Source organism: Athene noctua, chromosome 2, assembly GCF_965140245.1.
Source record: "Athene noctua chromosome 2, bAthNoc1.hap1.1, whole genome shotgun sequence".
In the NCBI taxonomy this organism is placed as follows: domain Eukaryota; kingdom Metazoa; phylum Chordata; class Aves; order Strigiformes; family Strigidae; genus Athene; species Athene noctua.
In genome coordinates, this window is record NC_134038.1 from 91115132 (window position 1) to 91132968 (window position 17837).

Here is a 17837-nt window from a genome sequence, read left to right on the forward strand (position 1 = left end):
CAACCCTGAGAGAAGTCAAAGAAGTTTTCTCCTTATTTTAAACCTCCCCATAATTTATGTTTTTTTGATGTCTGGATAACTCATTATCTTATCAGCATCTCAGAGGAATGAGAAGCAATGTTATTCAGTATGCTCAGGTGAGGAAATAAAAGTATGAAAAAGCAGATAGGAGTAGAACAAATCCTAGTTAAAGCAAATTAAACAGAATTTATTTTTGAAACAGGGATTTCACTAACAGAGAAAGCTACACATTAAGAGCCATCTTTGAAGACACGTCGGTTTTTTTGGGGGTGAAGGATTGTTAAAGAAAATGTACTTAGCTTTTGGTTGTTAAACTGGATCTTACAAGACAATGCCTCACCAGTGAGGCCTTTTACACAGGAAATATCATGTATCACATATAAGGAAGGCCACAGGAGGGATGTACTTAGTTACTGTACATCAATACTAGGAGGCAACTTTTAATTTAGTATTAAAAGCCAAGTGGACAACTTCAAAAAGACAATATTGAAAGTCTGTATCTTTAAAACAGATTCAAACTATAAAAGGGAGAACTAGTGGACTATATTCAGGCATAAAAGACAACACGAGGGCCGCAGAAGTGAAAACACAGCATCTGGACAATTTCATTATGTATTCACTATCAAGAGAGAAAAGCAGAGAAGGGGGGGGGAAGGAAAAGATGAAGACCTAAAAGAAAGTAAACTTCTGAAGTCCTGGAAAGATCTGAAGTTAGGTGGGGTTTAATGAAATAATTCAGTCAATGGCTGAGCTGTTACAGCTCAGGGATGCTATTTCTACTGTGACTACGTAAACTCCCAGAAGGGAAAGTGTTCTTCAATCAGTTGATGGCCAGAGAGAATATAACCAATTTATTGGATGTCACAATTATATCATGTAGTTTTGTAAGCTTCCAGGCTTGTGAATGAACTAACATCCCAGTATAAGTGAGCTGTTTAACCAAGATTATGTCCAAACCCACAGAATGGATGCAGGTATTTCAGGCCAGGAAGATGAAAGCTGGCACAGATTTTCTGGTGCAGCTCCCCCCTGCCCCCCAGGAGATGTACTACTACTACTTATAACCCAGAACACTCGCTGCAGTTCTCACAGTCTAAAAGAAAATGAAGAAAATACTCCCAGGCATTAAAAAATGAATTCAGGAGTTCCAATTGGTGGATGAGTTCAAAAGAAGAAATAAGCCCTGGCCATCATTATCAGGATGACTGATGGTCTAAAAGGGTAGACTGCTGTACTGTTTTTCCACAGTGCCATAGCAAACCCAAGAAGACCCATCTTTGAGAGGTGCCATGCCAAAGAAGCCAAATAAAAGCATGCAGTTTGCAGACTGAGCAAAGGAACACATCTACTACCCATTTCTAATTTCTACCAGAACAAAAAACCCACCCACTCAACACTGCATTGCCATAAAGAGAAACAGTGGCAAAATGAAGTCATACTCGGAAAGTTTTGGAGTGCTTACACACCTTATAAAATAATCGATTGGGTTTTTTTAAAATAAGAAACCCTACTATGCAAAATGGTACAAAATATTACCCTATTTCTTTTGTTTAAGAGGTTGCAAGCAACAGTAAGCCCAATACTTCCTCTAAGTCTGGGATGAGGAAGCGAAGGTGGAATAGAGAAGTAGAAGGAAGCTAGAAATAAGAGTGTCCCTTAGAAGCGACACAGAGCTCTACTGGGTTTGGTGCTGCCATTACACTAAGGGAAGTAACTGGAGGTGTGAAACCCCCACACCAGACACCACCTGTTCCTATTCAGACTTGTCTGGCACATTACCCCACCCTCATCATCAATATTCAGATATTAGGATCAGGGATCAAGTTATCACCATCTTACAATAAGATTTACATCCTGCAGAAAGCAAAGCTGTTGCTCTGATAGCAGGGCAGGTCCTGCGTATGACAAGCCTTTCATGGGTCACAGCTCAGACCAGCAGGAGACTTTTGCTAGCAAATTTTGAAGGCACAAAAAAGGGGAAAAAAGAATGAAGGCACAAGGACAGTCAGACAGTGAGCCAACAGAGTGTGGGCATCAGAGAGCTGTCATCAAACACAGGCAGGTGAGGAATGTGAGAAATTATTTTTGGTACACTGTAGGAACAAGTAACTAAGAGAGGAGACTGAGACATCTGCCTGTCCAGAATAACCCTGACCAAGGTTTGTCCCAGTTGTCCTCATGGTCTTGATGATACTCTTCTTCATACTCAAGCTAAACAATGACCCTAGCCTTGCTGCTAGTTTCCAAGAGAGAGAAAGGAAATCTGTGGAACAAATGGCAATCTGACTGCAAAGGACTAGTATCTACTTTCCTTTACAGAAGCGACAGCCTCAGCAACTTTTTCAGCATGGCATTTAATACTCTGACTTATAGTCCAACCTAGACCCATGACAAAACAGTATAGGACTGGACTGTTCAAGTCAAACCTCAAATTCTGGCAAGTCTAGAAGAAAACCTCAAAATTTTAAGGACCATTCTGGAAATAAAATAAGCATTTTCAAAGTACATTATTTTCAGATAATTTCAAGGTCATAATCTAAAAATACCATAGCAAATACATTAACATACTGTAGCTTAAGGTAAATTTAACTGTTAGAAATTAACACCTTTTAATCCTGCTTATGATGTAAATTGCACACCAGTTCCAAAGGTATTTCTGACATTTTCTCAGATTAAAGCACTAATCACACAAGTCATTGAGACTTTGACAAATTTACATTTCATGCATATCTATTTTGATATTTTAAGAGATCTGTGAGCGTTTTATTTACCTTTCCTGTAGAATCCTCAACCAGTTCACTGAAATATTTATTTTATGACAGGAAAAGGACCTGACAAACATAGATAACGACAGGAAACAGGATTTTTCTCTCCTTCCCAAAAACCAGCAGGTGTTATATACTCTTCCCGCATCCAACGAAAGCAGTGAAACAGTTAATAAAATTCTGAACATTTTTTGGCATTACAGAATACACACAAGAAGAGTCCTGTGACTTCACTAATTTACAACATGGAAAGAAGGAATAAGGCTATGGTCCCCATCTCCTTTTTGGCTTTTTTGTAAAGAACAAACACTTGATTCCATTTCCTTCCATACTATAAAATTTCTCCTTTTTGGAAACTCTGTATTATAAAATCCTTTCTGTATTATAAAACTTTTCCTCTTCAGAAAAAGGGGAACTACCTTTTTCTACTAAAAGAAGTTGATCTACCCTTCTATCATGAAAAACTATGATTTGTTTTCCCATACAGCATCTACTTCTCAGATACAGTGCTGCACTAAACCTTTCTCAATTTGGAGGGATTTCCCTCCCCCTGTCAAAGAAAGCTCCACTGTTTATGAGCCATACTGAGAAACTCAGAACAAGCCATATTGAGAAACACAGCAACAGTATGGTATTACCCTTGCACATCCCTCCAGATAACATCAAGGCTGCTTCCAAGCCCTCTGCTTAATCTTCTTACTCAAACAAAACTAGTAGAAGGACATGGCTCTGGGAAATTCTTGAATTCCCCAAATATTTTCCCAAGAACATATTTCCAAAAAAGTAAAAAATCTGTTCAAGGGTACTACCTATCCCTTCTCCCCAGGCATGATCAAAATATTCCTAAACACAAGCTGTAATCTGAGGTCATGGGAAATTATCAGGAGATATTTTTAAAGCTTACCATTAATTTATGAGGATCAAGCAAAGGATAGAAAAGAGGGGGGTGTGTGTGTGTGTGTGTAATATCAAGAGAAGCTGCAGAAGAGACTGGAGTTTGGAAAATGTTCAAGAACCATAATAAGAAATATGGTGTACACTTTTTGTAAACCAGTATTAGATTTTACTCCTATCCTGCCTATCATATTTTTTTTTTTATTTGTTAATGTCAATACTTAGAACAGCATCATACACCCCTAGCTTGACCCCTTTTCACTCCAGTCTGTTTTATTCTGAGATTATGGAAAAGGGTGTATATGCCCTCATTCTCCCAAGAACAAAATGAAATTAAACTTGGAGATCCTTTAAATGTTTGAAGTGTTGCTCAGTAATCTCTGCATGCTCAAAGACCAACTGCGCTGACAAGATTTTAACACACTGCACACCATGGGAAAAAGACCTCAGCTTCACGAATGGTCCCAGGCAGCTCCTACTTGCATACAGTTCTTCCCTTTATACATTACTGTTCTGGAGTAGAAGCAGGATAGCCCACAATAAGATACTTCTCCAACTAAGACACTCAACAAGCATGGCTGCAGTTCTATGACCCAACCCATTGGGAGCTGCATGCAGAAGAAGAAAAATCGCAGCTAGAGGCTTGCAAACAAGAGCTTTAAACATCAACCAAATAAAAATTATTAGGTCCTTTTAACTAAGGGTGTGTTTCCTTTAGTATGCTGGTAGAATTAGGTAAGGCCTATTTAAATGGAAACCAGGTATACACAAATACACAAACTGGAAATACTTCATTCACCACCTTGTCTAACTCAAAAACTGTGTCTCTATTTTACTACTTGCTAACTATGTGTTAAAGATTCACAAAATTTAAACATTACCTTTTGCAAACATTGGCAAAATATCAGGGCTTCCCCAGCTCCAAGTATATTTACTTTCATTGAAAACAGAGTCAAATTCCACTGGATTCTCCTTCCATCCTGTTAAGCAAACATTTAAATGGGATTTAAATGGGATTGCCCGAAGATCTCATTGACTGCTAAAATTGATAGTCCATACAAAATGTTTGGGTTTTTTTTAAAGTTTCCTTTAGATTATTTGACAATTAACTCCACTTTGAGAGCCTTGGTTTTAGTTCCATTTCAATCTGTATCTGCAATTAGGCCCCATTCATTAGGAAGTGAGCTGGAATCCTAACCCAATCTCATTATGCAGGGCTTCAGACAAAACACACAGCTGGTTTACCTTCTAAACAGCTGAAGTTCTCCTGAATTCTAAATCCCCTGTTGTGTGAACTCAGGTTTTGGCATTTTAGGCAATAAATTACACACTCATATATCTTATTTCCAGCAGTCACGTTCCACCTCATCACAAACCTTCAAGATCTTCTGTTTCCATGACAGAAATACAGAGATGCTCTTAACAGCAATTCCTGTCAACCCTGCATTTGTAGCAGATGTCAGCAGAAGAATGAACCTTTTGATTGGGCACATGGCAACACACAACATTACAAGTGTTCAGGCCTGGAAGCCTGTGGGAAGGCAGAAGACCATACGAAAGATCAAGTCAGTAATGCGAAAGCTTGTTCCACGTTATTAACCACCAAGCATGCAATAACAACCAGCTCTGGACAAAAAACACAGTTGGGGTTTTCACTTTATTTTGCTACTGATTCTACAACTCAGCCTAGCAATGGTTCAGCTAAGACACTGCAGTTCACTTCTGGTTTGCGACATCTACTTTGCCATCTCCCGTTACATCCTAAATGGTAATTAAAAACCCTGTCACATGAAGAGGTCACTCCATAAGACACTTCTGGTTTTAGACTCTGAGTGCTAAATTTTACCCTGCTACAAAATATTAAGTAAACTATTTTCATAGATATCAGTATCAAGAGTGGGAAATCCATCCAACATTATTCTTTTCCATATAATCTTGGTATACAAGACACTATGCAGGTATTTATCAACAGTCATCTAGAAGCCCAGCACAACACTGAAACACCTTATTTTGGAGGACAGTGTTCAAAGCTGTAGGACCAGCATACCTTTAGCAACAGCACTGACATCTTCATAAAATCCAGCTATAAGTGCCACGTGCCCTGGCCTGGATTCTGTTGGGACCCGAGTGTGAGAGATCCCCCAGCTGCCATTATTCTCTAGAATACCCCTGAAAACAGGATACAAGACAATTAATACTTATGACTTCTTGAAAGTGTAACAAATTGCAGATAAAACAAGTGACAGGTAGATATGAGGTAGGAAATGCAAAAAAACCCAGACTAAAACAGATTTTCACTACCACCTCCTGTGCAGCAAAACAAGCAGAACATTAACCTGCAAGTAGTTCTATATTATAACACCCCACAGTGAACATTACTGTTGTGGCCCATCAGCACTGCAAGCAAATGAGTTTAGCTGGAGTTCTAATACGCTCAGAATTAACATACTTTTTTTTTTTTTTTTTCTGCTATAGCTTACTTTTTTCGCCCCTAACAGATGGTTTCTGCCTGGTGCTACTTTTCACTGTTCCCTCCATTTAGCTTGAAAGTGTCTAGTTCAGTCTTCTCTTACTCATTAAATATGCTCAATCATAATTAGGTCTTGTGACCATGTCTGCCTTCATCTGTGTTGAATATCAGAAGTTGGCATCAAGAGAATTTAAAAACCACATAGATCTAGGCTGCAAATCATTTCATCAACACGAAGAAAAATTTATGTAAACCTTGTATTTTTTGCAATTACACCAAAGTGAAGGAGAATAACTTCTCACCACATGTACAGAAATACATAAATTATAAATTGTCTACAGATAATGCACATACAATAGTTATAACAGATAAAAAGCAAAGGAAATAAAGGACAAAGTCCAAGTGTAAGAAACAGCCTCATAAACTATTCGTCTGCTGAAGATACAAACAGGTGGAGCCTGTTGTAGAGAAGGTGGTGAGCGCTACCATATGCTGTTTTCTTGTCTCCATCTTCTGGAAGAAGAGAAAGATTCACTGCCCATTGTTGAGCAAGAGGAGAAAGAGAAAACAAAACACACCAAGATATAGCTTCTAATAATGTTTAGGAAAAAAGCAGCAGAATCTTCTGAGGAAATTCAAAGAAGTTTCTAAGAGTCAAATCTAGTGGTAAATTGTATTTTTGGTGTTCTTAATATAAGCAACTAAATTTGCTATACTTATTGGATGTGTTGTAGCTCAAGTAGATTCTGAGATCATGCTTTATTTTTAACAGAGATTTTCTACAATTATTAATTACAAGATTGGTATGCTCACAGCTCTAAATATATTTATCACTAATGAAGTAAGAATCAAACCACAACGTAAAATTTCAGGCTTTATTCTAAGTTTGCAGGATTCACAGGCTGCTTCTTGGGGTTTTTTTTAAACTCATCTTAGACTTCACATTTTCAGGTCTACTTGAAAGCTCACAGGACTATTTGGAATAGCTGATATACTACAGTGAAAAATGTAAAAGGTGGTACAGCGCTCCAACATGTTATTCCTAGCTCTCATCTCAGCTAGGTTTTAAGACAAGTTGTACTGAAAAAAGTACTACTTTGAGAAAAGGATTTAAGTATTTGTTAAAGTGGTTTCTAATTTATTCTCACTGAAGACTCTGATCAACACGTATTGCACTAGCATAAGTGTAAGTTAAGACAAAAATAAAACCCTTTTGGCCCTCCAGACACTTCATTGTCACAACAGGTAGGAAATTTCATTAGAATTTGATTTGTTTTGAGTTGGAAAGTAATCCTTTACCTTTGCTTTTGTGGGGCTGTATCACAGAATCTGAAGTCAACAATAACACATACTAGGCAGAAAAAATATAGCCAGATAATGTTTTTTATCTGTTCAAAATTCATTTAGCTATTTTGAATTATCAAATACTTTTACTCAGAAGAGCCATTAATTTCCTTGACAGTATAAACATTAGCTACCTATAATAACAATGCTATGATGTAGTAATATGGCTGAAACGTAACAAGCAAGAAAGAAAATATCTCCCCCAAAATCACCGCCACAGCAATTCAGACCACCTAGTGTCCCCTCACAGCTATCGCAACACTGCTGAAAAACAGATTTTTCATGAATATCTCTAAAAGAAAGACTAGTTACTTGGCATATATCAGTCAGCAATCTGCTCTAAGCCTAATGGATATTTATTATTAATTTTATGTACCTACTAAAATGTTGTTTCTATTTATACCACATTGCTACAGGAATGGTCCTTGCTCATTTAAAGATAATCTTTCCTCATTAACAATGCAATAGTTCCCAAAGTGCTCCACCTGCATGAGAAATAATCTGGCTGTTACATTGCCTGCTATTATAAAGTGGATAAGGGACCAAACACTTTGGCACTTAGGAATGAATGTGCAAAAAAGTGAACTTTATACTAAACTAGATATACTTTGGGTTAGTATTATTGAAAAAGGAAAGCTCAGACAGAAATAACTTGGCAGAATAAAAAAAGAAACACTTAAAGCAACCAACATCTGATCTTTCTGACCTGTTTACAAAAGTAACTTACAGAAGCTGTGTAGCTCAGAGTTTTGGTGACAAAACACTGAGCCTCCTGCTTCAAAACTGGATCACGATATGTAATAGAGCTGAAGATATGCCCTGGACTGCTTGGCCCTCCACCTTTCAGAAGGCACAACATGCCATATGCTTTTTCTTTTCATCATCGTTCACATACACATGCTTACACACGTATGCATTTATACGCATAAAAGACAATGAGAGAAATACAGATGACACTTCAAACCCTTACTGGCATTTTATTCCACTCCATGACCTGCCAGCATTTTTGCTTATTACAAGGCAGTTCTTTCCCCTCCATTCACCCATGTACTTTCACAGCAGGTGACAATGTTTTATTTCTACAGATTTTGAAATAGAAAGCCCATAACTCAACAAACAAGGTAAAGCAGAGACAGCAAATGTGCAAACTTCCCAACACTGGACAAGCTAATATGTGGTTTAACTTTATAATATTTCTAGATAGGCATGATAATGCTGAATGGCTGAAACTGAGTAACTCAAACCACTTAATGGCAAAAATACCCATTATAACTCTTTCCTAGTCACTACCCACCACTGCTCCTAGTGATGGGGCCATTATGGCAGTCACACCTTGTTGATGGTGCAAAAGACAACAGTTTTACTGCTATGAAGAAACTGCTCTGGACAAAGTGTGGAGTCCCCTGCTAAAAGACAACATGGAAAACTCACTGATGTGGCAGACATCTGCCAGTGGCAGACAGCACCTTACAAAACAAGAGAAGCAGGCAGAATTAAACTCTTATAAGCTGGCAAGTGCTGTAGCAAGGGCTCTTCAGATTTCTGTAGCAGACTGCAAATGTCCTAACAGCTTCAGAAGATTGATTATTCATGTTTGCTCTGACATTCAAGCCCAATCAGTGCTATTACACAAAAGTAGTCTTATTTAACACGATCTCTTTTCTTTTAGTCAAAGAAATTATTTGTCCTATGATCAAACAGTCATCTTGCTATAAGGAAACAGGAAAGGTTGGTGAAAATTAGTTTTAAGCACTCAAGGATATGACTTAACACTCTTTTGACAGGATTAGTTTTTCACAGTCTTAAACCAAATCATTCTATTAAGCAATCAGACACACACCAGAGAGCACAAGGGAGGCAGCAGGGCCATGCATGCAGGAAGTGTGGAACAAATAGGAAGTGGCAGCCTGCTGTTAGATCCATTCAGGCCATCTTTTTTAATCACTCCTTAAAAACCTTCATCAGTAGCTTAGAAGACAAGCACATTAATGAACTACTACTCCTAAAGTGAGCATCAAGGAAGCATTTTAAATGAACGACTCTGTTAGGCTTCAGAATTGATAACATGCTGATGTGGAAAAAGTTCACACCCCTCTCAGATACTGGCTAGCTGTAGTTTTCAGAGGACAATATTGACTCAATTTACTCTGTTCATGGTTTAGCAGCTTTACTTACAACAAGGGACACCAACACAAACTCACACATTTCTGTAGAGTGTAACTCTGAAAAGTGTTACTTCAAAGGCAGAGGGAAGGCCGTACCCAAACCACCACAGCTGCCATCGTCCCTCTTGTTCTCTTTTCAACATTACACAGAGCTGCTTCCAGAAGGGAAACCTCCTGGATCAGTAGTGTTTTCAGATGGACTTACCGCAGGTAAGGTGCCTGGGGCGTATTGTTGCTGTTCAATTCATACAGCGAATCTGCCCGCAAACCATCAGCAACAAAGAGTACGAGACGTTTTGCCGGAGGCAGCAGCGGAGTCTGCTGAGGAGTCATACCGTGAACCAGGGGAGAACTGAAGTAGATTTCAAAAATGGAGACCAAGAACACACAATGCACAAGGAGACCAGCAAGTATGAAGACTGGTATACCCATGGCAACAGTGGGCTGGCAAAGTCCAACGCTGAGAGGGAGTAAGAAAAAAAAGTTAGGCAGATGAGACTTATCAGAATCAATATTTATTTCATTTTCTATAGAACAGGAGTACCATAACCACAGTTATTACCCAGGATCCATAATCAGTCTCTGTTTCCAACAAGCTTTTTCCCAGATGTTTTGGTCAAAAGGCACTGCACAGCTAATTCAGACTTTCAGATAGTCATTATGTCTCAGCAGCTCACCTCTGGTATTTAGTGGGGTATCAGATGACTTCAAAAGACCATTGAATCAAGCCAGTTTGTCTGATATTCAGCTGTTTTTTGTTACCTACATCTGTGATAAAGACTCTGAGAATGCGATGTCTCCATGAACATACTACCCTCTACTGGCTGACAGTGTTGAGGTCTATTCAGGCAAACGCGAGCCAAAGACAGCTAAGGAAAGTCATCCTACAGCAAACATCCACCCAGAGTTGCTTCTTCTACATTTACTATCAATTCTGGCTCATTATATTCTGACTAGGAACAGACAACTGCTTTTAAAGGAACAAAGTTGCTCTACTGAGTGCAGAAAACACCAGTTGAAGGATTATTGTTCATGGATAATAATATTCTCTTTTTGAATGCTTTTTCTGCCCTGTCACCCTCTAAAGTCAGGTTAGGGATACATATATGTTTATTAACAGGTTCACTGGAAATGTACACATCTGTCACATGTACTGAAGGGTTCATATGATGCCTACTGCAGGCAATCCAAATCAGCTAAGTGTGGGATCTGACCCTGAATGAGTCTTAGTTCTGACAAAGTACTACTAGTGCTGCCCAAGCTGCTAACTTCGTTATTTAAATATTAGCTAATGATCAACCATAACACCACCTCCACTCCCCAATTTAGAAAGAGATGTTCCTAACAGCCTGGGAGGTTCAGATATTCAATTACCCCTATAAATACACACACCTCTCTAAAATAAACTCCATTTCAGAATCTAGTTAGTGCTTCTAAATGACAGTATATAAGTTCATCTTGTTACTTACAGAATTCCAGTAGCTGGACAGACACAGACAGCCACTACATGGTTAAGACTATTATTCTTATCAAAGAAAGAAAAAAGGCTTCACTACCACATAACCTTAACTCTGAACAAAACTCTAAAAGATGTTTAAAATAAATATTTTAAAGGGCCAGGAAAACCAGCCAAAAAAACCCACACTAATAGGATTTTAAAGTTAATATATATTATGACTAATCCAAAGAAAATTCAGATCTGTATGCAACAAACATAACTTCCAATTCCACTCACTTTCCCTGCTGAAACAAAGATGCAACAACTCCAGTCCGCATCAGAAACATTAATATAGTATTTTCGCATTTTAGAGATTTGGTGAGAAAACCATGGAACAAGATTGAGATAAATATAATGTTTCAAGAAGACACATAGTAGTCACGCTTAAGTGATCAAAGAGAAACTACTTTTCATTAATCAGAACTTACATGCTGTTATGTCTACAAGTGAGATTCCAAGAGACCTGGAATATTTGTAAATATCAGTTTGTTTATTTTTTATTTTTCAGTATTCATGGCTCCTGCATGAATTTAAATACATGAAATCACAGCCACAGAAATACCATTAAGTTGAATGCCAGACCTCATTTTATTCAGATTTATTTTCCACAGGGCGCTTTTTTCTGATGTAGTTGTGTTTGATAAGAGAAAGCAAACTATACACGCCTTAAACTGATTAGACTAAACACCCTACTAAACAAAGCAGTTAGTTCAGATACGCTGTTGTATACCCCCAGTGCTACAATTCTACAGCTCAACATATTCTAAATTTTTCTATTTAAAGTATTAGTCACCTAATCTGTTTTCAGCACCAACTATTTCTCTTTGCTTTAACTCTCTCCAGGCCTGAGCCCTTGATTGCAGAAAAAGGAGTGCAATCAATACAATTCAAATTTAATGCTGTCATAGACTATAGTGATCTACAGAATTAATTTTTAAAAAGAGAGACTTTTTTTGCAACCACAGTTTTACCACATTACACTAGACTATTCATCTGGGTACATTTCCAACTGCTCATCACCACCAGATGACTTCAAGACAGGCAGCTCTCAGTGCACCTGCTTCTACCACACACCTCACAGCCACTCCTTAGCTTACATCACTCCTTTAATGCATGACTTTGTGTATCATCACTGTGACATAACATCTTTAAGAGCATCTTATTCTCACATTTACACTTACAAATAGCTCCTGACTGCATCTCAGCTGAATGCCAGAATGGCTCCTGGTACCTTTCCTAATGGCAGTCTTGCTTTCAAAATACTAAGACACTGGGCAAGCTGTTGCAAACAAGCACTCATCTGAGCCTGGAGAAGGCTCCAACTCAAAGAATAAGGTTTAAATACAGTCTACAGCAATTCTAGAGAGGCACCAGTGACCTTCTACACCTTTTCATCTTGACCAAGTTACAACTAAATTTGGTCAGCCCAAAGTGACTAAAGTTTAAAACAGATGATTTGTGAAATACAACCTCTTCAAACATCCAAAGTACCATGGAAGGCCAAAACATTTCCAGTAACTGGTTTTCAGTGGAAAAGGAAGTTCTTTATCACTGTCTGGATTTCTCTGGGACCTCCAAACGAAAGCACCTATTCTACCCCTGTAGGACAAACAGCTAAGATGAGGCTTTTTTTGGACCCAACTTTCCACAGGTCCATTCCCAACTCAGTGTCTGCTCCTCTCAACACATGCTATGTCCCTTGGTGCAGACGTCAATTTTTTCTCAGCCTGCAACTGATACGTATTTGACTACTGAGAAGGGCAAAAGAAAAGCAAGCAGGCACATGGATGGATGACATTTTTTGTAGAGATCCTCTTTTCTGACAGATGAACAGGGCAGGCAGGAGCTATATGACAAAGCAGAGCAGTGAGATTGTATCAGAAAACAATGACGCAACTGTGCACATTAGTCCTCTCAAAGGGAGATGATGCTCAGGGGAATGGCAAGGCTTGGGTCCTTGAATGCAGTTAAGTTTCTATTTTAACCCATGATACGGAAACATTAGTTTGCCTAAAAGGTACGGCAACATGAATGAAAATGGACAAGTTAATTAACAGAAAGCTTTTTCCTAAAGACTGAAGACAGCCACTGGCTGCCTCTGACAGACACTGCAACAACCATACGTATGGATCAGTTTCTGAGCCCCCCTAGTGCAGATAAAAAGGTAACCAAGAAAACACAGTCAGTCACTCTTATTCACTGAATTACAAAATTACTTATTAGACACCTGACAAATACATCTCGAAAACAGATTCAGATATTAATGAAGTATTCCCTGACCAAAAAAATGCCTTCACTAGGTTCCTCTGAATGTACAAGTACCACCGTCTAAGACAGATATGGGTGGAGGATAGTTGAACAATAGGATGAAATGGCCCCTTCCTGTATAAAAATCAGTTTGCATTTTAAGAAAGAGCTTGTGTAAGTGATCCATTGGTGTGCAGAAACAGGTCTTGGCTGATACTGGTTCACTTCTTGTCTGAATTTTTCTCAACTGGTACTTCACACAGTTCTTTTGACTAAAAAAAGCCAGCAAGACAGGAAGTCAAAGAAATCAAAAAGAACAGAGGTACCATTCACAAGTCTTCTCCAGTTTGCACATAAACTGGTAAGAAAAATGAGGGTTCTTTACCACTCCTAGAGAGATAAAGCAGTCACCCCAGCTACAACCTATGTTAAGGCCAAAAGAGCTGACAAGGCCAGACCGCCAGCATTTCACTATCAACATCAACATTTAAATGCAAACTTTTGGATTTCAAATGTTAGAATATATGTCCTACAAATCAGAGGACAACCCTCTTTTCTAATAGGGAATGCCAAAGTCACATGAATTCACATTTGAAGGTATTTAAGCTTCTTGAATCCAGGATGGGCTACTACCTTTCATTCTGCTGAGGAACAAGAGAATTTTGTCCATGCATTTCTAGCTACTTGATATGAGAAGTCATTAATTTAAAGGATGTCAAGGCAACAGAGAAAAAATATCTCTTCTTGAAGCAGCCATCCACCCCCCAGAACCCTACTATTAAAAAATGATTGACCATGGATCACTGAACCATGAAAGGTAAGCCATCAAGGAAGAAAGTGAAGGTAAAATACAGAGGGACCTCTGGGATTTGTCAGTGGACCTCCATAGAAAAGGAGGATTAATGCTAAGCAATGTTTATGCTGTGTAATTGCAGCTACAAGTGTTTGTGGCACAAACAGAAGAAAAAGATAAGTATCTCTCATTTCAAGTGTAAATTGACACTTGGGGTCATCTCTTACATGAAGGGCCATCAATACAGAAAGGAAAAGCTAAATATTTATCTTGAAAATATCCTCTTCTTACAGGATCTGGACACAATCTTCAAGAGTCAGTAAAAAGAGAAACAGGAAAAATGAGATTTGTGGCAAAATCTCAGTGTAGATCTCCTGGGACATCTGAGTTTTTCTGCCTATGATATGCTCTAGCATTACACCTTTCCCCCCCACCTATTTCCAAGAGAAGTGGAATCATTACATAATCTCTGTTCTCAAAGATGCAATACAAGGTCTCAGGCTGCAAGTCCAAGGAGGGATGTCACTTAGCAGACGACACAGCCTTCACATAACTAGTGCAAGGAACAGCTGGAACTAGTTGACAGCACCTCTAAATTTGAAAATGCACACATCTTCACTCAGCCAAGTCCTTTGCCATAGAGAGACCTCTTCCACTCCTCTTTTCTTCCCCCTTTGTGCTTTTGCATCACCATTTGACAGGGTGGTTCCAAAGCCAGTCTGAACCTGCAGGTCTAACGTGTGAACAGGAGGCTGAACAGGATCTCGTAGCTGTTCTGACAGGCCTGTCAGCAGCAGGAGAAGCTGCAAATAGAAGCAGCAGTATCAAACTCCTTGGTGCCCAGCAGCCTTCTGGCATGCTTTTCTGGCTAGGAAGAGGAGAAAGCAGCTCACCTAGTAATATTTGGGTGCTCTGACATCCCTCACCTACAGTGTCTACTCTCAAGCCTTCTAGGCACAGAGAAAGCACAGCCAGCACTGTGTATGCATCTGCCCTAGCAGGAAACATGCTTATCTATGTACTATTTCTCTGTATCTCACATGAGACAGAAATTAAATCCAGCTTCTACAGGATACCACGCAAAGGAAAAAAAGAAAAGAGCCCCTTAGTTTCCTCTTCCCCGTTCTGTTAACAAAGGTCATGATGAGCACATTTCTCTGTAGAGCCTGGTGCTTGATGGTTCAAGGCAGAAACTTCTCGAGGCATGCTAAAGAAATAACAAGGATAAAAGGAAAAAAGTAGATTAAACACTATCTTATAAGAAAAAGCAAAAGCCACGCCCATCAAGAGAAGAAAAACATAAGTGTATTAAACACCCCCCCTCTTCAGTTTGGAGGACAAGGAGCCAGATCTAAGTATTTATTACTAGTACAAAAATGTCTCTGCCCTCAGGTGCCTGACCATCAAAAAAGTGGATAAACAAACTGCCACTTGAAAATATATCTTACATCTTTCTGTCAAGAAAACTTAAGAATATCTCAGCGTTTTTGTGTCCTCTGATATTTTGAGACAATCTCTTAGCAAGTGACTTAGCACGCTACCTCACACAGTCCTTGTTTTCACAAATCAAGTCACAAGCTTTGCCCAAATCCTGACTGCATCATTTGACTTCTGTTAAGCCATTGCCTATCACACCAAGAGGAGAGAAAAAAGCTTCTAATCTTGTAGATAATAGAAGAGCATGACGCAACCTACTTGCCACATGCCACTTCTCACTGCCCATTCAAACATAGCACATGTTATATAATACAGTTCAGACAGGCAATTCACCTCCTCTGCAGACTCAGCCCAACTAGTAAACTAGGTATCAAACTCAGATTTATTCTTTCTATATTTTTTTTCCTGTCACCACCCTCTAAACTAAATACAGAGCCAATAATGATACTGTCCAACCTCCAGTATGTCAGAATTTAAACTATCATGGTAAGATATTTGTTTAAATAATTTGGAGCCAACACCATAAAGCTGAGTGGATTCTTAAATAAGGACTCTTTTCAGATCCTTAACATAAAAATACTAAAGATCCACCAAGCTACTCACTGCCTGTTAAATACAAGTTGTGCATGTGAACAGAGCAAGTAGAAAATTAGCACTGTCCTGGTAGGCGGGGGGCTTCAGCAGACTTCAGAGCTTCTCACTTTATTAGATGTTGTATATTAGCAGTGAAGACAGTGAGCAGATGCAGGGGAGCAATCATTCTGAGAGACAAGAAGGCAGAGCCAGCAAGCCAGCAGACACCTTTCTTAAAGTCTAGGAGATTAAAGAAAGAAAAGGAGCAAGGACCTCCTGACCGCAATTATTTTTCCAGAATAAAATGATTCAAACAGATTAGAACAGGGTTTTTTGGTTGGTTTGTTCTTTTTTTTTTTTTTTTTTTTTTTCCCCCCAGAAGCCTCAAAGATAAGTTCAGCTCCCAGCTGGTGGCGGGTGGTGGGATGAAGAGACCTTCTCTTTGTAGTCACGCCTATCAAAACACTACCAAAACATCCTGCTATCATCTGCAAGTTCCCCACCAACAGTCATGTCAGTGTGAGGACTAAACCACTGCTACAGTGGCAGGGGTGCAAGACAGCTGCAATGACCCACTTAAGCCCAACCATGAGAGACAAGAAGCAGACAGTTTATTTCACATGGGTTTTTCCCTCTCCAAGTTGATCTATAACTTGCTGACAAAACTTTTATTTTTTTTCTTTTTTTTGACTCATGCCGCAGAAGCTACATCCATAGCCCCAAGCTGCATCAGGTCCCCCAGCGTTTAACAGGAAGGTTGACATAATTAAGTGCAATCCTCATTTTTCCCAAAGTAATCTACACCTAAACTGCATTCCTCTGAAGTTATAATCTCTCAGCATTATTTATAAAGCAAAGAAACCCATACTTGTACCACATTACAAAACAGTTCTTCATGAGAAATGTAACATTTTCCATTTATATTTTTCTTTCTTCATATATGCAATAAAACACAGACAAAATACTACATGGAATATGCCCCATTGGCAGGAATATTTTTTTAAGGATAATAAAGTGTCAAGAAAGGAAGCTCAAGGTACATTATTCATTTCTTTTAGAGACACCATCCTTCACTAATACTGTCAAGTCTGCTGGTTAAGATGAAGAAAATCCATTGGAAATGCATTTTCAATAAGCATCAATGGCCTCAGTAAGTATCTTTTACAGAAAAAAGAAATAGATGGGAATGTCTGCTATGTTTCTGGCTAATACATTTTTCAGCTAAACAGTGTTGTGTATTTTGTAATTTAAACTGTCAAAGTGGTGACTGTACAATTTGTCCATACATAAAAAATGATCCTTTTGCTTAGGGCAGGGGAGTAAAGTGGAAGTTGTGTGGCCTGACAGTATTTTGCATAGTATAGCAGTGATACATCATCTAAGATGGTACTAGCAGTCCTTAACATACTCTTACTAGTGATAATTTTTAAAGAGTCAAGAAACGCAATCAAGTAATTTCTGCTGTCACAGCACATACACCTACTGACTGCACAAATTAATTTATACAAGAGGTTTACCAGTCTCAGAATAACACTCTCTCATATCTTTACACACCACTTAAACATAGGAAACCCAAAACCCTCATCTTGACTTCATCGTATAATCATACTATGAACAGAAGTGGGATAAT

At 38.7% G+C, this 17837-nt stretch overlaps 1 protein-coding gene across 5 annotated transcripts in view; it reads right to left on the bottom strand.

Annotated features, from left to right (window-relative positions):
• Positions 1-17837, bottom strand: part of PIGN (phosphatidylinositol glycan anchor biosynthesis class N) — a 107010-nt gene that overhangs the window by 81477 nt on the left and 7696 nt on the right. For all 5 annotated transcript variants that reach the window (XM_074897869.1, XM_074897865.1, XM_074897866.1 and 2 more), the window contains exons 2-4: positions 9865-10119; positions 5728-5849; positions 4562-4660 (exon numbers count right to left, since the gene is read on the bottom strand). In XM_074897869.1, coding sequence (XP_074753970.1) covers positions 4562-4660; positions 5728-5849; positions 9865-10091 — 448 coding nt within the window. In that variant the 5' untranslated portion in view covers positions 10092-10119. The remainder of the gene's footprint in view (positions 1-4561; positions 4661-5727; positions 5850-9864; positions 10120-17837) is intronic.